Raw genomic sequence first — 20,623 nt, forward strand, 5'->3', positions numbered from 1 at the left:
GCGGCTGGAGACGCCTATAGGGCTGCGCGCCTGTCCAGCCAAGAGGGTCCGGGAAGCTGTCCGGGGTGCTGAAGGCGCGGCCGGAGGACGCCTATAAGGCTGCGCGCCTGTCCAGCCAAGCGGGTCCGGGGAGCTGTCCAAGGTGCTGAAGGCGCGGCCGGAGGTCACCTATAGGGCTGCGCGCCTGTCCAGCCAAGCGGGTCCGGGGAGCTGTCCGAGGTGCTGAAGGCGCGGCCGGAGGACGCCTATAAGGCTGCGCGCCTCTCCTCTCGGCCGGCCGCTGGCTGTCGACGGGGCGGGGAGCGGCGCCGGCTTCCAGGCGCGGGGATCGCGCGCCCCTTCCGCGCTTTTGTTTGAAACCGCCGGGAAGAGTTGGGTGAGAATCCAGCCCTCGCCTCCCCCGTCGCCGCTCTTCGGCCCCCTCTCCTCCGGCGCGGCCAGAAGGCTCCCCCCGCCAGCTGTTCGCCCGGGCTGAGTCGCCCCCGTCCTGGTGGCAGCTGGCCCGGGGCGGGGGGCGGGGGGCGGCCGGCCGGGCTCGGAGCGGGGTCATGCTGCCTGCCGGCGGCGGCGGCGGCGGCAGAAGCGACAGGCGGCCGGGCGCGCAGGCGCAATCCCCACGCCGGCTGCAGCTCCCGAGCGGCGAGCGCGCCGTGGCCGCAGTCGGGGCTCCAGCAGCCGCCGGGGCGCCACTACCATGAACTGCCTCGTCCGCCTTCCCTCAGCTACTCCACGGCCCTGGGCGCGACACACCTTCCCGGCCCCTCCCCGCCGCCCCCGACGCCGCCCCACCGCTCCAGAGCCCGGCTCTGCAGGCGCAGGATGCCGGGGGGCAAGAGAGGGCTGGTGGCACCGCAGAACACGTTCCTGGAGAACATCGTCCGGCGCTCAAGTGGTAAGCCACGGACCCCGCCTTTCCCCCCTTGGGCACCCCCAGCCCGGTGGGTCGGGGCAAGAGAGGGAAAAGTGAGGCTTGAACTGCCCTAAAGTTGGTAACTCTCCCTATGAATCCCCCCCGGACTTCGGTGGAAGGTTTCTGAAGCTAAGAAAAGTGCATGTTTCCAAGGTGCTCACTGCTGTGACCTGGACCTGAATTCCTTAAGTTCCTTTGGGGGGAGGGGGCTGGGTCTGGGTCTCAGTGGTAGAGCATCTGCTTGGCATGCAGAAGGTCCCAGGTTCTATCCCCAGCATCTCCAGTCAAAGGAACCCGGCAAGTAGGTGATGTGAAAGACCCTCTGCCTGAGACCCTGGAGAGCCGCTGCCGGTCTCAGTAGATAATACTGACTTTGGTGGACCAAGGGATTCAGTATAAGACAGCTTCAGGTGTTCATGCATATGCGGATGAGAAATATTTTAACCAATCAATCAACCAACTAACTTAAATAATGATGACAACTATTATTGTGTGTGTGCGTTTGTGTGTGTAAAGTGCCTCAAGTCACAGCTGACTTATGGTGACCCCTTTATGGGGTTTCCGAGGCAAGAGACCAGCAGAGGTGGCTTGCCATTGCTTTCCTCTGCATAACAACCCTGGAGTTCCTTGGTGGTCTCCCAGCCAAGGACTAACCAGGGCTGACCCTGCTTAGCTTCTGAGACCTGATGAGATTGGGCCAGCCTGGGCCATCCAGGTTAAGGTTGGGAAAATTGCTGGATATCATCATCATCACCACCACCATCAGCATTATTATCATTATAACCATCATACCCATCACTATCACCATTATCATTACATAACCTAAGTGAACACGAGAAGAGATTGGTCTCTGCTCCCAAGGCACTTGCAATCTAAACTTGACAGTGTCTGTTGGGGGTGGAGGGATTTGATGGAGGTGACACAACAGGCGTGTTCAGAGAGGGGGTTACAAGCACAGGAGGCCTGCTGGGAGAAAGGTGACTTTAGGATGTAGACCCCCCTTTGTTGTGTCTTTTGGGGCAATCTTTTATTCCTCTTGCATAACAACGTGCAACGCCTGTGTGAGGTCGTCAAGTCTCACACCCTGAGAGAAGAAATCCAGGTGTCTCTGTGTGTGTGTGTGTGTTTTGGTGGCAAGAAAGATTGTGTTGTGTACACAAACACCCTCCTTTCTCTTCATCAGGAGAAACCAAAGGCTTGAGGAAGGCTCCGGGGGATTCTTTCTTGTAGACCCTGGGCAAGCAGGTTAAAAGATCAGATGGGAAGAAAGCTTTGTTTTGCTCACTGGTCCCCTTTCACTTCTCTCCCTGCTTCCCTTCCAAAGGGTGTCTCGAAACAAACTCCAGACATCTGTCTGACGGAAAGGGCTTCCTCTGAAATATTTAGGGAAGGCAAAGCTTTGAGAAAAGATCGAGGGGGTGTCAATAAGCTAGCGTAACGAAAACAGAACGGGCACACTTCTCTGATGAGAGCAAATTGCCCTGATTGCAAAATGTATACAGAAAGACAGAGAGGCCTCCCTGAAAGCACTTTCATTATCAAGTTCTTTAAAGCCGGTGCCTGTACGAAGCGCTCGTATACGCAGTATTTTTGGCAAAAGCCTAACGGACACTTAACATGTAAAGTGATGCCTTCAGATAATATTGGCCACCTGTTATTGCAGGTATGTTATAGAATCATAGAATCATAGAGTTGGGACCGCCAGGGTCATCTAGTCCAACCCCTTGCACAGTGCAGGAAATTCACAACTCCCTCCCCCACCCCACCCCCAGTGGTACCTACTCCATGCCCAAAAGATGGCCAAGGTGCCCTCCCTCTCATCATCTGCTTAAAGTCATAGCATCAGCATTGCTGACAAGTAGCCCTCAAGCCTCTGCTTAAAAACCTCCAGGGAAGGAGAGCTTACCACCTCCCGAGGAAGCCTGTTCCACTGAGGAACCACTCTGACTGTTAGAAAATTCTTCCCAATGTCTAGGGGGAAACGCTTTTGTTTTAATTTCAACCCATTGGTTCTGGTCTGACCTGGGACAACAGAAAACTACTTGGCACCCTCCTCTATATGACAGCCCTTCAAGTACTTGAAGATGGTTATCATATCCCCTCTCAGCCTTCTCTTTTTTTAAATCTATCCCCAGTTTAATTTATTTTTGATGCTTCATGCATTTTCCTTGGTCTTTGAAATACCGTAGTGCTGAAATTATTTAATCTAGCAATTCGGTTGCAACTTCGTGCTCTTGGAACAAGTAAATCCCTACAGCACCTGGGAAGTAATTTATTAAACAATACATTTAAATCTTTATTTATGCGTCCCATGAGCATCCTACTCTTTCCTGGGTCAAGAGGGATCTTACATTTTATCCTTGGGAGGCACTGTAGGCTGGAGGGGGGTGGAGAGAGAGAGAGAGAGACAGACAGACAGACAGACAGACAGACAGACTAACAGACTTGCCCAAGGCCAAGATGCATACTTCTCAGCTGAGTCTGGATCTGAACCCGAGTCTCTCTCAAGTCTTACAACACTCCATCGCTTCTTCAGAAAGGAGCTGGCCCTCACCATAATCATGCAAACAGAAAATGCAAGTCGTCAACAGGTCAGCAGGAGTTCCTGTATAGTTGGGGGACTCCCTGGGTATGAAGAAAACATCACTTTGTATCTTAACCAAAATAAAAGGGGGGGGGTCACCAAAAAGGGCCTGATGAGAACTGCTAAGACTATGTTAAAGGGAAAAAGGAGGGGAAGGAAAATTATTTTGCTCAAGCCCCTGAAGTTTATAAAATCCCAGAGGAGGAGATTGTGTGTGTGTTTCATGTCTTTCTATATCTCTTTCCATTCTTGGAAATTTTCTAACAGAGCGGTTCTTCCTCAGAACAGGCTTCCTCAGGAGGTGGTGGGCTCTCCTTCCCTGGAGGTTTTTAAGAAGAGGCTATTTGGCCATCTGTCCGCAATGCTGATTCTATGACCTTAGGCAGATCATGAGAGGGAGGGCATCTTGGCCATCTTCTGGGAATGGAGTAGGGAGTCACTGGGTGTGTGGCCGGGAGGTAGTTGTGAATTTCCTGCATTGTGCAGGGGGTCGGACTAGATGACCCTGGTGGTCCCTTCCAACTCTATGATTCAATGGAAACCCTATTAAAAACTTGATGTTATGGTTCAGAGATTTTGCAGTCTTCTTGTACCTGGTTTCTTCAGGCCATTCTATTTATTTGTTTTCATTATGCCTTAAGATTAAGGTATATGGTCAAAGGGCTCCTAGGGAACAAGAGAGCCAATGTTATGTGGCTTTAGCAGAAGGCAGAAGGCTCCGCAGTTCCACATCTCACTGATTCCTCTGTCAGGAAACAGATTATTTTTTGCTGCCAAGTCACAGTTGGCTTATGGTGATTCCATAGGGTTTTCAAGGCAAGAGATGTTCAGAGGTGGTTTGCCATGGCCTACCTCTGTGTAGTGACCCTGGACTTCCTTGGCCGTCTCCCATCCAAGGGCTGACCCTGCTAAGGTTCCAAGATCTGATGAGATCGGGCTAGCCTGAGCCATCCAAATCAGGGCCTACTAATTCTGTGCTGTCAAGTTGCAGTTGACTGCCAGTGTGGTGTAGTGTTTAAGAGCAGTGGTTTGGAGTAGTGGACTTTAATCTGGAGAACTGGGTTTGATTCCCCACTCCTCTATGTGAGCAGCGGACGCCAGTCTGGTGAACCGGGTTGGTTCCCCCACTCCTACACATGAAGCCAACTGGGGGACTTTTGGCTAGTCACACTCTCTCAGCCCCACCTACCTCACAGGGTGTCTGTTGTGGGGAGGGGAAGGGAAGGTGATTGTAAGCCAGTTTGATTCTTCCTTAACTGGTAGAGAAAGTTGGCATATAAAAACCAACGCTTTTTCCTCTTCCTCTTCGTCAGCGGTTCCTAAACGTTTTGAGTCACCGAGCACTTTTCAGGAGAGAAAGTCATCACGGAGCACTAATTTTTACCAAGCACTTTTATACTAAACCGAATGACAGTAGTGTTTTTCTATACAATCTCTTTGCGGAGCACTAGGAGGTGTTTTGCGGAGCACCAAGGGCTCTGTGGAGCACAGTTTGGGAACCGCTGGTCTAGGAAAAAGGGTCAGTCTGTCTGTATTTCAGTTTTAAGCCCTGAAGTGGATGGCCCAGGCTAGCTTGATCATGGCCCAGGCTAGCTTGGAAGCTAGGAAGGGTCAGCCCTGGTTAGTCCTTGAATGGGAGACCACGACGAAAGTCCAGGCAAACCACCTCTCTTAGTCTCTTGCCTTGAAAACCTTTGGGGTCACCATAAGTTGGCTGCCACTTGATGGCACTTTCCACCACCATCATCTTTAAATCATTAAAAGGGTCAGGTAGTAGATGGTGCTCGCTAAACTGGAAACAGATTGGATAATGGGGAGGGGCTGTGACTCAGTGGTAGAGCATCTGCTTGGCATGCAGAAGGTCCCAGGTTCAATCCCCGGCATCTCCAGTTAAAGGGACTAGGCAAGTAGGTGATGTGAAAGACCCCTGCCTGAGACTCTGGAGAGCTGCTGCCGTTCTGAGTAGACAATACTGACTCTGATGAACCAAGGATCTGGTTCAGTATAAGGCAGGTTCATGTGTTCATTTGTTCATGGTGGCAGCAAACCTCTGACTCCCTGTGCTAGGAGCAGAATTTCCAGGCAACCAGAGGGAGGATGGTTGGTAGGGATCTGGGGGACATCCAACATTAAAAATTTTGGGGAGGGGGTGTGGCTCAGTGGTAGAGCATCTGCTTGGCATGCAGAAGGTCCCAGGTTCAATCTCCAGTTAAAGGGACTAGGCATGTAGGTGATAAGAAAGACCTCTGCCTGAGACCCCAGAGAGCCACTGCCGGTCTGAGTAGACAATACTGACTTTGAGGGATCAAAGGTATGATTCAGTATAAGGCAGCTTCACCCCCCCCCACCACAAAGAGGTCACTTTTGTGGATAGGCTGATATGGTACTTACTTCTAGATTCAAGTCCAGTAGCACTTTAGAGACTAACAGGATTTTCTGGGTATAAGCTTTGGAGAGCCAAACCTCCCTTCATCAGATACAAGTCAGAATGGAGATCTCTGAGCCCTTATATCCCAGTCAGAATGTGGGAGGGCTGTTGCAAAGAAAAGACTCGGGATGCAGATGAACAATGCACACTGTAGTCAGCTTGATTAGAGCAGAGGAGAAATCCTTAGGGGCAGAACATTAGCATATGTAGTGAGATAAGAACCCTATGTCTCTATTCAGCCCTGGGAGAGGCGGGGGTCCACTGTCCTGATTTTGTGAATGAACCCAATTTCAGCAATCTCACATTTTAATCTCCCTTTGAAGCTTCTCTTCTTACTTACACTCACACACAAACACTATGGTGTCTATGCTGGTACTGTATTCACAACTGCCTGTGGTATCAACTGGCAGGGATAGACGGGAAAGCTGTGGGAAATTAAGCCTGGGGTGCAGGTGGTTTTCAAGGGATGTATGCAGACTAATCCCCCTCCTTTTAAACCTGCTATGTGACTATGGCAAATGGAAAGCCAGGTGAGAATGGAATACTAGGTTTGGGGAGACCTGAGCCGCAGTGCTCATCAGTTGAGACTAACTTACCTCACAGGGTTATTCTGAGGATAACTTTGAGATGTGACCATGTTAGCTGAGCTTGGAGGAAGGAGTTGATAAACACTGAATAAATGTCTAGGCCTGAAGTTACAGTTTAGACTGTTGCACTGCAGCTAAAATGCTGATCACAGAAGCCGGAGGATGCTTTCGTCTAAAGTCTGGGATGCAAAAGATATGGCTACGAGCAAAGTTATCAAAGCAAACTGAAATAGTCCATTTGCAAGAGGGGAAAATAAAGAAGTCAGCATTCTTTAAGAACTGAGAACCCTTTTATGGTTTTTGGTCCTGACCTACATTTGAGTATTGATTAGTGTCACTGGACAATGTTTTTATAAGTTCTTTAACTCGTCAAAAGTGTCTTGTGTTCAGTAAATATACATACCGGTAGTTGTTTAGAATTGTCATGTAAATAATGAAAATACGTTGATTTTTAAATAAAAATTATAAATTAAATAAGAGACATGTTTTAAAAATGTTTTAGGCCTTTAGCACCCAAACAGCTCTTAATACACTCACTTTCCACACATTTGCTTAGCCCTTTTTAAAACCCTTTTAAAGCTAGGCAGAGATCTTTTTAAGCTAGGCAGAGATCTTTAGGCTAGGCAGAGATCTTTATCAGAAAAAAAGCAGATATTACTGGCAAACTCCTGTCCTAGCAGCCACTGAATCATCTGATGTAAGTGCACAAACATTCTAACTGCAGAGGGGAAGAGTCTGTGTTGAGTAACGTTGGCAATCTCTACTCAAACTGTGAAGAAAGCAGAAAGTTAGACTGGCCAAGAAAATCTTTTCATAGGGTCTAGGAACATGATGAGTATATGCAGTTAGTGAGGATGACTGAAAAGTAAGTAGATAGGTTAGTGTTGTGTTAGGGTGTGTGTGTGTGTGTGGGGGGGTGGAGATTCATCAATGTTGGTGTGCTGATAAAATCTGACCCTAACTTATGCTGTAGTCAGTCTATGGCTGACCTACTTTTCACTTATTCGAAGTCTGTCTTCTGTCCCTGCATTACGGAACAGGGCAAAGGACGGATCTGTTGAAACGGCAAAGAATCCCACTTTGGAAGTTGTTTCTGAGGTGAAAATCAGGCAGGCCCATAGTTCATTGCAATTTAGATGCCTTTGTTTCTGAAAAGTAAGCACAGAAAAGCAGTCATCTGCAAAGCATGCCACAGACTGCCTATCTTCTGTTTATTCTTGGCCATTTCCCCTTTCCCTTTTTCCTCCTCACCAGAGCTTTTTCCTCACTCTTCTTTTATGGTTTTATGGTTCCACTGAAGACATTTTATGGTTCCACTCAAGACAACCTAATGGTAATTTATTTTCAGAGAAGCTTCTGGAAGTTATTTCCTTACGATCCCAGTCCCCTTCCTCGATACTCATGTTTTCTATGCTTTTATGTCAAGGAGTTCAGGAGTTCAAGGAGTTCAGGAGTTTTATGTCAAGGCATGCATGGTTCTCCCCTTCTTCAACAGCCCTGTGAGGTCAGTTAGGCTCAGAGAAAACACCTGATAAAGGCAAGCTTCATGGAAAGGGATTTGAACCGAGGTCTCTCAGGGTTTAATCCAGCGCCCTAGCTGCTATGACACACACTGGCATGCTGTGTTAAGTTGATCAGAGTGTATCTTCATGTTTTGCATAGTGAAACTGGGTGGAAGTTGAAGGGTTAACCCCTCTTTCTCTTTCCCTGCATGGCCCCAAGGCAAACTGAGGCTGCATGAGCCTGCATTGTGCATAGTACAAACAGAGACACATGATCTTCACATTCAGTTTGAGCTTTGAGGGTTTTTTCCCCTTTGGGTGGGGGCTAGAAAAGGGCAGATTTCCCATCCTATCTAACATCCTGCTTTCTTTTCTAGTGATGTATCCACAGGGTTAGATGTAGGCACAATTGTGTGATCAGTATCAGGCACTGACTTTCTCATCTTTGGTTTTTTAAAAAAACCAACTTTCTAGTCCTTAAGCGTATAAAAACAGGATTTAAAGAGTATGAGAATGGCATGCAGAAGGTCTCAGGTTCAATCCCGGGCATCTCCAGTTAAAGGGACTAGGCAAGTAAAAAGGTAAAGGTAAAGGTCCCCTATGCAAGCACCGGGTCATTCCTGACCCATGGGGTGACGTCACATCCTGACATGGGTCCTCATTTTACTGACCTCGGAAGGATGGAAGGCTGAGTCAACCTTGAGCCGGCTACCTGAAACCAACTTTTGTCGCGATCGAACTCAGGTCATGAGCAGAGCTTTTGACTGCAGTACTGCAGCTTACCACTCTGGGCCACAGGGCAAGTAGGTGAAGACCTCAACCTGAGACCCTGGAGAGCCGCTGCTGGTCTTAGACAATACTGACTTTGATGGACCAAGGGTCTGATTCAGTATAAGGCAGCTTCATGTGCTCATGTATTCATGAGAATAGCCTACTGAAAAATGCATAGAGGTGGAAGAGATAAGGGAATTCTGGGGGTTGAGGGCCACCTTCCAGACAGTATCTATGGGTTATGTCAGTGGATGGTATATCTGGACATTTGCCAAGGCCCATTGAATTAGGGGTATACCCAAGATGAAATTATACCTGAAATTAACTGTCTCTGGTTGGCTTGGGGACACCCGAAATGAACATAAGAACATAAGAAAGGCTCTGCTGGATCAGACCAAGGCCCATCGAGTCCAGCAGGCTTTTCACACAACCAGGTGCCTCTAAGAAGCCCACAAACAAGACGACTGCAGCAGCACCATCCTGCCTGTGTTCCACAGCACCTAATATAATAGGCATTAGGCATGCTCCTCTGATCCTGGAGAGAATAGGTATGCATCATGACTAGCATCCATTTTGACTAGGAGCCCTGGATAGCCCTCTCCTCCATGAACATGTCCACTCCCCTTTTAAAGCCTTCCAAGTTGGCAGCCATTGCCACATCCTGGGGCAGGGAGTTCCACAATTTAACTATGCGTTGTGTGAAGAAATACTTCCTTTTTATCAGTTTTGAATCTCTCACCCTCCAGCTTCAGCAGATGACCCCGTGTTCTAGTATTATGAGAGAGAGACCCCAAATGCTTTGAAATTCTGGGTGTGGTGAGAATTTATTTCCTGGAATTTCGGGAGTGTTTTGTGGAGGCACAGGAGTGGGAAGGGAAAGAGAGGAAGCTGGGCTGGAAAACAGCTGTTAGTCGGCATCTCTATTCCCTCAGGAAGACAGTTGTCAGCTAACAGCTGATAGTGAGATAGACCTGGCCTCCAACCATGATCATTTAAATTTTAACGGGGACAGGACTGAACTGGTACTGGACTTACAGTGCCAGTGTTGACCACCCCCCCATGGAAGGCTTCTTCCCACTGCTGGCATCGGACACAGCAGAACCCACCCCCTCAGGTTTGGTAGGCTCATGGATTCCCACAAGGCTGGGCTGTTTATCAGCCGTTTCCTCCTCAATCAGCAGGAGGGATTTTAAAAAAATTGATTAGAATGATATTGATATAACATTATAGTAATATGTGTGCCAGTTTCCCTGAATTCCCAACTTAAAAAAAGTAAGTCTATAGCCTCTTCTGTTGCCTTTCCCTTTATATCTCTAGAATGAAAAATGGTCTGGAGACTTAACTTTTTTTAAAAAGCTGGGAATTCTATTCAATTCCCTTTAAATAAAAAGCCCCTCCCCCAGCTTGGGAGAAAATTGCCACCATGTCAGCCAAGGGAGTCCAGGAGCCCACCAGTCTGCCCACCATGCCAGCGGCAGTGTGAAGCCTCCAGTGCAGACGATGCTAGTGTGGTAAATCTAGGGTTGGCTGCCTCTTTTTCACTTCTGCCTTACCCATCTCCTGCTGCCTCGGGGGGTGGGGGGAGTGGAACTGTGCAAAATAAGGGTCCCAAATTATCGGCACCCTAAAAAAAACTCCTGAAAAATCTCGAACCAGTAACAATTCCAAAAAATCAGCAGAACAAAAAGAGTGTCCTATCTGAAATGTTTATGAAGTCCATCCTCCTACACTGAAACCCAGACCCCAATGGGAGAAATTGGGAAGGACCAATGTTGTAGCAACTCTGCTCTGGTCTTTATTTGCATGGCTGTTTCGCTCACCATCACCCCTCTGAAGACTTAGGGTCTTTGTGTTGATTATGCACACTGCTTCTGACCATTAGAGATCGCCTTGCTCTCCCCCTACATTTTCCGGCATTTTGCCCACGTTTTTAAATTCAAGATAAAACAGGTCTCTGAAAATGCAGGCAGAACTCGGGGAAACACAGGGGGAGAATGAGGCGACCTCTGACGGTCGGAAACGGCATGCATAATCAACAGAAAGACCAAAAGTCGTCGGAGGGGTGAAGGAGAGGGAAACAGCCATGCATAAAAGACCTCTGTTTAGCCCCTCCAGCTGTCAGGCCCTTAGCCTGACACTACGGCTCCCAGGCTCCTGGCCCAAGCAGGCCAGGGTTTGGCTCTGAGTCAGGGCCCTGGTCATGTGCTCCTGGTTCCCATACCTGTGTACAGTATCTACATGACGGTCGGAAAAGCCTTCGACAATATTTTAATTCAGAAGTGCTGCAGGGGCCCAATTTGGACTATGGCTGGGGCACAGGTGGAACAGGAGTTCCTGCCTCTGTGCCATTTTCCTGACCTGAAAGGTTTCCAGGGGGTCTTATTTGGCCCACAGGGGGCTGCACATGCAAATATTTGTGATGGTTGCATGATATAACATCTAGTTTGGACCAAAGTCACACTATGCTCCTTCCCATTGGGGAGGGACTGTGGCTCAGTTTGTAGAGCATCTGATTGGCGTGCAGAAGGTCCCTAGGTTCAATCCTGGCATCTCTGGTTAAAGGACTAGGCAAGTCAGTGATGTGAAAGACCTCTCTGCCTGAGACCCTGGAGAGCCACTGCTAGTCGGAGTAGACAATATTGACTTGGATGGCCCAAGGGTCTGGTTCAGTATAAGGCAGCTTCATGTGTAGGGAGTGGCTGTGGCTCAGTGGTAGAGCATCTCCTTGGCATACAGAAGGTCCCAGGTTCAATCCCCAGCATCTCCAGTTAAAGGGACCAGGCAAGTAGGTGTTGTGAAAGACCCCCGCCTGAGACCCTGGAGAGCTGCTGCCGGTCTGAGTAGAAAATACTGACTGATGGACCAAGGGTCTGACTCAGTATAAGGGAGCTTCATGTGCTCATGTAGGTGTGACTGGGGAGGGGGAGAGATGAAGGGAACTACTTGGTGGGGGGCGTAGAATAGAGCTGCAGTGGAAGGCACTATGGACCAATGGGTTGAAATTAAATCAAAAGAGTTTCCGTCTAGACATTAGGAAGAAATTTCTAACAGTTAGAGCGGTTCCTCAGTGGAACAGGCTTCCTCGGGAGGTGGTGAGCTCTCCTTCCCTGGAGGTTTTTAAGAAGAGGCTAGATGGCCATCTGTCAGCAATGCTGATTCTATGACCGTGGGCAGATGATGAGAGGGAGGGCATCTTGGCCACCTTCTGGGCATGGAGTAGGGGTCACTGGGTGTGTGTGTGTGTGGGAGGTGGTTGTGAATTTCCCACATTGTGCAGGTGGACTAGATGATTCTGGTGGTCCCTTCCAATTCTATGACCACCACCAGCACCCCACACCAGGACTCCTAAAAACCTGCAGATAGCCTGGGCTGTCCATGGTGTTCAGAACAAATTGCACAAATACAATTGAGATTAATTCACATTATGTATGCAGAGCATGCATGCTTTCTTGGTCTAGGCTTGGGTTCCTTTGCTACAGAATTTTGATTTTAAAAATACCACCAGGTCCTGGCTATTACATTCCACCCAGGCATGCATTTTTGTGTGTGTGTGTAAAAGTGTTTGGAAATAGTTCTTGACATTGAAAACATATTTTCTAAAGCCCCTAAGCTTTGCAATTAGTGTCGCAGTACTGATCACATTCCTTCTGGTTATGATTATTTAAAAACCTCAATATATATGTTACATGAAATCACTGCACTGTAATCTCTCTCCCTCTTTAAATAAAGTTGTAATGAACAAGAAACAAACAAACAAAAACCCACCAGGTGTACACATTCCTGGCTATTACATTCCACCCAGGCAGGTGGAGGTTTCAATCAAATACTTATCTGGGGTAAATCCTTTCAATGAATAGAACCTGTATTTCAAAGCATTGGATAGGTTTTTGCAGAATGCAAAATTGATTAAATGGCTCTATCTTCTCTAAGGGGCAGGACAAGTCTCATTAACCATCTTTGGCTGACGGTTCAAAGGGTCTCTGGCTTCCAATGGATGAGCCCCTTGGAACCTAGGAAAAATGTGGAGTGAGCGGAAGGGCCAAGGGACAGGAGAGGGAAGAGGGCCTAGAAAAGAAGAAGTCTGGAGAAGAGGAGGTTGAGGGGGGACATGATTGCTCTCTTGAAATATCTGAAGGGCTGTCACTTAGAGGAGGGCAGGGAGATGTTCCTGTAAGCAGCAGAGGATAGGACTCCTTAAATTGTGGGTGGAAAGGTACCAGCTGGATATTAGGAAAACATTTTTCACAGTAAGAGTTGTTTGACGGTGGAATCGGCTACCTAGGGAGGTGGTGAGCTCCCCCTCACTGGCAGTCTTTAAGCAGAGGCTGGACAAACACCAGTCAGGGATGCTCTAGGCTGATCCTACATTAAGCAGGGGGTTGGACTAGATGGCCTTTATGGACCTTCCAACTCTATGATTCTATGATAAGCAGTCAGGGAACATCTTAGACAGGTCTACTCAGAAGTAAGTCCTATGCTATTCAGTGGGGTTTATTTCCAGAGAAGTCCCTTTCAGATTGCCTTCTCAGTGTGCCAAGAGGAAATTAAGCTTACCAGTGGGGCCAGAGTTGACTGTATGTAGGATTGCCAACTCTGAGTTGGGAAAAGCCTGGAGATTTTGGTGGTGGAGCCTGAGGAGGGCAGGGTTTGGAGAGGGGAGGAACCTCAGTGGGGTATAATGCCATAGAATCCACCCTCCAAAGTTGCCATTTTCTCCAGGGACACTGATCTCTGTAGCGTGGACATCAGTTGTAACAGCAGGAGAACTCCAGGCCCCACCTGGAGGTTGGCAACCCTAGCTGTGTGGGGTTACGTGTGATGTTGTGTCCAGCATGTAGTGGTTTGAACCTGGGAGACTTGGGTGCAAAGCCTTACTTGGCCGTGCATGACCTTGGAATAGGGCTTCCAGGTCCCTCTTCGCTACCGGTGGGAGGTTTTGGGGGCAGAGCCTGAGGAAGGTGGGGTTTGGGGAAGGGAGGGACTTCAATGCCTTAGAGTCCAATTGCCAAGCGGCCATTTTCTCCAGGGGAACTGATCTCTATTGGCTGGAGATCAGTTGTAATAGTGAGAGATCTCCAGCTACTACCTGGAGGTTGACAACCCTACTTTCCAGGCATTCACAGTGGTGATTGTGGCATTTTGTGGTATAACCCTTGTATTTAAACTTGTATGTTGTTATAGAGTTTAAGATTTGTATGTTTCAAGGTATCTTGCCAGTTACAACTTTGTTTAATTGGTTATGCTTATAGAATTTAATAACAATAGAGACAGTATATGTTATTATATGTTGCATCTATCTTCATTCATAGTAAGAACAATTTTGAAATAACTAGTGAACAATTTGATTAAATAAGTAGATTTATTTAGCCATTAGTGCTGGTTATTTTTTATTCAATTACCTGGAGGCTGGCAACCCTACCTTGGACTAAGTTGCTCTCTCTCTCTCCCCCTCCTTCTCTCTCGCTCAGCTTAGCCGACCTCACAGGGTTGTTGAGAGAATGAACTGAGGAAAGGAGAATGAAGGATGCTTCTCTGAGCTCCTTGGAAGAAGGATGAAAATATACTCAGTAGATAGATGAGATTTGATTCAACTTTTGGATTGCAGACATTGATTAGTGGGCTTATTGCTTTTGAACACGAGCTGGCTATCTTTCCCCTAGAGTAAGCAGAAACACCTGCCAGCACATTGAGTTCTCTCTGATGCACGCATTACTCACAGACTCGGGCCTTTTCCACAGATGCCCATCACTTCAGATGCCTTTCTAGGCGACCAAGTTTCTTCTCTGTTGTCTTTGTAGTTCAGTGTTGGTAGTTTGCAAACGTTCTTTGCCGAAGGAATCCTTCTCACGTCTATCTACCATAGAATCCCTGTCTCTTGCAGAGACTTCTACGAAATATTTTGGGATGCACAGACGCTTCCTACAAGGCATTGGCTGGGTATCATCCATAGTGTAAACCCTAGAAACCAGCGTGGTGTAGTGGTTAAGAGTGGTAGTTTGGAGCAGTGGACTCTGATCCGGAGAACCAGGTTTGATTCTCCACTCCTACACATGAAGCCAGCTGGGTGACCTTGGGCTAGTCGCACTTTCTCAGCCTCACATACCTCACAGATTATCTGTGGGGAGGGGAAGGGAAGGTGATTGTAAGCTGGTTTGAGTCTTCCTTAAGTGGTAGAGAACGTCGGCATATAAAAACCAATTCTTCTCCTCCTCCTCCTCCAGTGGCCTAGTTGTTTATCTGGGAACCTTGTAAACCATTCTTGATCTTCTCATTGAGGAATCCTCTGATAAAGTTCTAGAGAGCTCCAGGTTTCTCAAAATCACATATTGAAAACACTGCCTTAGAGAAAGCTGTGGAATGGTTCAAGATTTTTTTAAATGTTGCTTGTTCCAAATATGACAAAAGGTACTCCCGTTACTTTTTGAGATCTTTTTTTTTTTTGCCGTCAAGTCACAGCCATAGGGTTTTCAAGGTGAGAGACATTGAAAGGAACAGGGGCCCCCAAGGAACAGCATTTTGGGGAGGGCATTTGGGAGCCCCAGCAGGATGGAAGAGGCCAGAAGGTTTTGCTTCACAGGTGGAAATCCTCCCATCTGCCAAATGCTCCAGTGGCTCCAATCCAATGTTTCCAGTTTTCTTGTTATTTCTTGTCCTGACCACCTTGGAGAAAACAATACATGTAGTCTAAAAACAGTTTGGTTGAAAGTTTATTTGTAGATCAAGAGTCGCAATAACATCCAGAATTCAAAAACCATACAGGAGAAGGTAAATAAGGCAGAACCAAAACAACCCCCTAGGTGCACGTTTGAATATAAAACAAATGCAAACTGATTATCAAGGGTTGCCACTGCCAGTCATATAATATTGCCTTGTTTTTCTACGGCCATTGCAAATGAAGTCTTTTTTAAATAGCATGCCTGTCCTAAATTGCTAATAAAAACTCACCTGTCAAATAAAAATGAAAACAATGTGTGTAAAATGGGAGATGAGAAAAAGCAAAACTTCTGTCTTGCCTGTGGGTCATTTGGACAATTGACACCTAAGGAGGGATGTCCTCTGCTAGCCCAGATGCAGGGCCTGAAATAATAAAGCATATGTCTGTAGTAGGAGCCCTGTGGCACAGAATGGTAAGCTGCAGTACTTCAGTCAAAAGCTCTGCTCACGGCCTGAGTTCGATCCCGACGGAAGTCGGTTGCAGGTAGCTGGCTCAAGGTCGACTCAGCCTTCCATCCTTCTGAGATCGGTAAAATGAGTACCCAGCTTGCTGGGGGTAAAGTGTAGATGATTGGGGAGGGCAATGCCAAACATAAACATAGTCTTCCTGGTAAATGTCAGGATGTGACGTCACCCCATGGGTCAGTAATGACCTGGTGCTTGCACAGGGGACTACCTGTACCTTTTTTTTAATGTCTGTAGTGGCCATCAAGTAATCCCAGAGGCATTTGCTGAGCTCAAGTTGAATGAATTCATTTCTTCTGGAACTTGCATATACAAAATTTACAAGTCAATTCTCAACATTCTTCCTCACGGTTGAAAGAAAATAAAAGCAGCTGGGTTGGATTCAACCAATGCGGTTGGATCTAGGGTTGGGGTTTGCGGGACATGGGGAGTGTGCGATGTCGACTGGGTCTCAACATCACTTCCAAGGATCAGGAAGCAATTTTCCTTCAGACCAGTTTGGTCAGGGATCCTGGAGGATTTTTATATTGCCATCTTCTGGGCATGGAGTAGGGGTCACTGGGGTTTTCCTGCATTGTGCAACGGGTTAGACTAGATGACCCTGGCAGTCCCTTCCAACTCTATGATTCTAGGGAAAACCTGGAAATGAAGTAGGGTAGCTCTAGGAATCACTGGAAACTCTACAGCAGCCCTAGTTGGATCTAGTAGAACATTTTGATTGATGGAACAGGGGAGTGATTTTTGCAGGTTCTCCCTTCTTATCTTGTTTTGGGGTCCCCTGTTCCCCAGGGCAATTTTTGACAGCAGTGGGAGGAGGGAGGAAGAGAAATCCTGATACAATGATGGAAATTCATCCATCAATAGAGAATTCACATGGAGAGAATTCACAAAGAGAATTCACATCCAATCCAATGGTCTGTTTAGTCCAAATATCGTCTTTGACACACTGTCAAACTAGAAGCATCGACAAAGCCAAAAAGCAATGCCCAGAGGCCAAACGTTCTTCCCTTTGTTGCCTCTCAGCACTGGTATTTATAGGGTTATTGCCTCTGAACATTTAGCTATCATGGATGATAGAAGGGTTGCCAGCCTCCAGGTGGGATCTGGGGGTCTCCTGGAATCACAGGTCATCTCCAGACTACAGAGCAAAGTTCCCCTGGAGAAAATGGATGCTTTGGCAGGTGGACTTTATGGCATTATACCCCACTGCGGTCCCTTCCCTCTCCACACTCCATCCCCAAATCTTCAAGTGTTTCCCAATCTGGCAAAAAAAACAACAACAACCCAATTACTTACCAGGGCCAGGGGGGACCTATCAGCTAGGGTTACCAACCTCCAGGTACTGGAGAATCAAAAAACAGCAGTAATAAGCAAGTACAATGTTAGTTTGCAAGTGTGTCAATTTCATTCAGAAAAAAACATATCTAGAACAATAACATGCAAGAACAAGGAAATAACATCAAATGCACTTATAACAGCAATTCTTCGTGAACAGATTCACAGATCTCACAATTCTGTTACAGAGAATGTAGTGCAAAGGTTCCAACCAGATGGTGCCGTTTAAAGTCCCAATATGAAAGGTTCAATATAGTATTGAGCTTGTAGCCTTGTGATTTCAATATGACAATTTGCCATGGTGCCTGTGGTACCAATACCGTCTCTACAGGGATCCGGTAATTCACCTGTTTCGATTATGTAGACAGTGCACAGTGCAGCCAGGAGGAATCGGCAATGCCAGAGCCTTGTCTGCACCTAAAGGACGGAGTTGGGACACAGGTGCCGAACGGGAAGTCGTTCCTGAGGAAGATTATACATAATCGAAACAGGTGAATTACCGGATCCCTGTAGAGACAATATTGGTCAGGGATTTGAGATGGGCGGTAGGATGAAGGGCCATCAGAAATCCTCGCTGCCTGCGGGGATTATGAAATTGGCATGGGTTATATTGGATTACTGGGCTCTGTGCTTTACTTACAAGAACAATGTTAGCCAAAATGCTCGGTTATTAATATTATGGGGAAATTAGCGTTCAATAACTGGCAAGGGCATAACCTAGGGATCTTAACCTGTGTCTACGGGAGTCCAATCTGAGACCCAATAAATGAGGCGAAGGCAAATGGATTTTAGTTTCAAGCATTTACTTATTAATGAAATATGTGCAAAAGCACCCAAATATAATACACACACCAACATACAGAGTCTTGGAGCAAAAGAGAGGAGTAGAGAGACAGTTGCCAATGTGGCAGGCCCTGATGATGGGTTATACTGCACCTGTCCTGAAGCGGAGTTGTCCTGAGTTCCGTAGGCTAAAATACTGGGAAAGCAGGGCAAGGAAGGGGGGTTCCCGGAGACTCGACCAGCGAGGCGGGAAGGGGGTGTGACCAAGCTGCGCAAAACCCAAATCACAGAGTGGTGGCAAAGAAGCCAAGGGAAGACCTAAGGTATGGTGTCTATGGTGGGTACCCCAGATATACCTTTTTCATGGGGTTGGATAATGGGATTACCCTCGTGGTTCCCAAGGTGAAACAAAAGGTGACAAAGGGATTAATGGTCAGCTGCCGGGGTGGGGAAATGGGGCAATTGAGTAAACTATGCTGTTTCCATTGATTTGCGCAATTCCAGGAGGATTGGGAGTTGCTTGTAGATGGGATTACTGCTCATACACAAAGATGCACATCGCTGTCTCTGGGGCGCATCATTTTGCATAGCTGGAGGAATGGTTTTTCGCTGTTATCTCAACGTCTCTCGATGGCTCGTTAATCAAGCTGATGAGGCAAGGGGAGGGGGGTGTTGATGGTAGCTGCGTGCTGACAGCTCCCTGCGAGATGGCTTTCACTGGAACGGGGACACACAGGAAACGGATTCCCTCTGGTTCACTTGAGGGGTTGACCTGTCCTCTGCTCCTTGACTGCCAGTTCGCGGGATGAAGGGGCGCTCGTTTCCAGGCGGCTTTAGGCTTGCTGCTTGTTCTGGAGAGGCGGAGGTACGCATCAGCTGGGGTTGCCATGACCAGTCCGGGAGATTGGCAACCCATTTCGTAACAACAAGTACTGGCTGGATCACACAAACTCCATGTTCACAAGGGTTGCCAAGTCTCTCTATATGGTGGAAGTCTTCCTGCTACTCTTCCATGGTGAGCAACCTCCAGGTGGGGCCTGGAGATCTCTTGGGGTTACAACTGATCTCCAGATGACAAAGATCAGTTTTCCTGGAGAAAGTGGAGAGTGGACTCTATGGCATTACACCCCACGGAAGTCCTACCCCTCCCCAAACCTTGCCCTCCTTAGGCTCCATCCCCAAATCTCCAGGCGTTTCCTAACCTGGATCTGGCAACCCTCCACTCCTTGCCCCACCAGAGGCCAGGGCAGACCTGGCAACCCTACTCCAACCCCAAATCTAGAGGCATCAGAAGTCCAGAGTCACTGGTGAGATACCGAGGGTTGCCAGGTCCTAAAATGCCTCTGGCGGGAGCTTTATGTCCATCTCAATGAAGGGCAGTGATCTGCGTGCATGGGGCACAAGTCCCTCACATCCGGGTTTACCCTGGAAGTGCCACACAAGCGTGCACGACGCTCTAGCAATTCCCCTCCAAAAACTCTATGGAAATAATAGAGCTTTGGGTATGGTTGCCTGCTCCAGGTTGGGAATTACCTGGAGGTTTTTGAGGTGGAGCCTGAGGAGGACGGGGTTTGGAGAGGGGAGGGAATTCAATGCCGTTGAGTTCAATTGCCAAAGCAGCCATTTTCTCCAGGTGAACTGATCTCTATTGGCTGGAGATCAGTTGTAATAGCAGGAGATAGAATCATAGAGTTGGAAGGGACCACCAGGGTCATCCAGTCCAACTCCCTGCACAATGCAGGAATTTCACAACTACCTCCCCCCCACCCCCAGCGACCCCCATTCCATGCCCAGAAGATGGCCAAGATGCCGTCCCTCTCATCATCTGCCCAAGGCCATCTAGCCTCTGCTTAAAAACCTCTAGGGAAGGAGAGTTTAACACCTCCTGAGGAAGCCTGTTCCACTGAGGAACCACTCTAACTGTTAGAAAATTCTTCCCATTGTCTAGGTAGAAACTCTTCTGATTTAATTTCAACCCGTTGGTTTTGGTCCAACCTTCTGGGGCAACATAAAACAACTCGGCACCATCCTTTACGTGACAGCCCCTCAAGTACCTGAAGATGGTCATCACATCACCTCTCAGTCTTCTCCTCCCCAGACCAAACACACCAGCTCCTTCAACCCTTCCCCACAGGACTTGGTCTCCAGACAAAGATCTCCAGCCACCCCCAAGAGGTTGGCAACCCTGGCTTTGGAAGAGATTGCTAGAGCATCTCTGGCACTTCTGGGGTAACCCAGAAGTGTCAGTGGTGCGGCACACATGTGCAGTTGAGGGGCAGTGGACAGCCTAGTGAGTTGGTGGGCAATTACCCGCCCTCACCAGGCCCTTGGGAACCCTAGAGATACCCATGTCTCCCTGAAGTGTTACTAAACAGACTGTGAAGAGCTCTGAAAGGATCTCTCCAAATGAAGCAAACTATCAACATGATTTGGTGTAAGGAAGTCTAAAGTGATATACATTGGGCAAAGAGCCTAACTTCTGGCATGCATGGATGAAATGAGAACTAGCTGGTGGGGAGTATTCAGGAAAGAGATGTTTGGTCA

At 47.8% G+C, this 20,623-nt stretch overlaps 1 protein-coding gene across 2 annotated transcripts in view; it reads left to right on the forward strand.

Moving 5' to 3' along the window:
* Nucleotides 1–707: 707 nt before the first annotated feature.
* The window catches only part of KCNH5 (potassium voltage-gated channel subfamily H member 5), a 203,195-nt gene continuing 183,279 nt past the window's right edge, over nucleotides 708–20,623 (forward strand). The window contains exon 1 of one of the 2 annotated variants that reach the window (XM_056851652.1): nucleotides 708–892. In XM_056851652.1, the coding sequence (XP_056707630.1) occupies nucleotides 820–892 (73 nt within the window). In that variant the 5' untranslated portion in view covers nucleotides 708–819. The remainder of the gene's footprint in view (nucleotides 893–20,623) is intronic. The other variant, XM_056851653.1, reaches the window with a different exon arrangement.

Source organism: Euleptes europaea, chromosome 6 (genome assembly GCF_029931775.1).
Source record: "Euleptes europaea isolate rEulEur1 chromosome 6, rEulEur1.hap1, whole genome shotgun sequence".
Taxonomy (NCBI): domain Eukaryota; kingdom Metazoa; phylum Chordata; class Lepidosauria; order Squamata; family Sphaerodactylidae; genus Euleptes; species Euleptes europaea.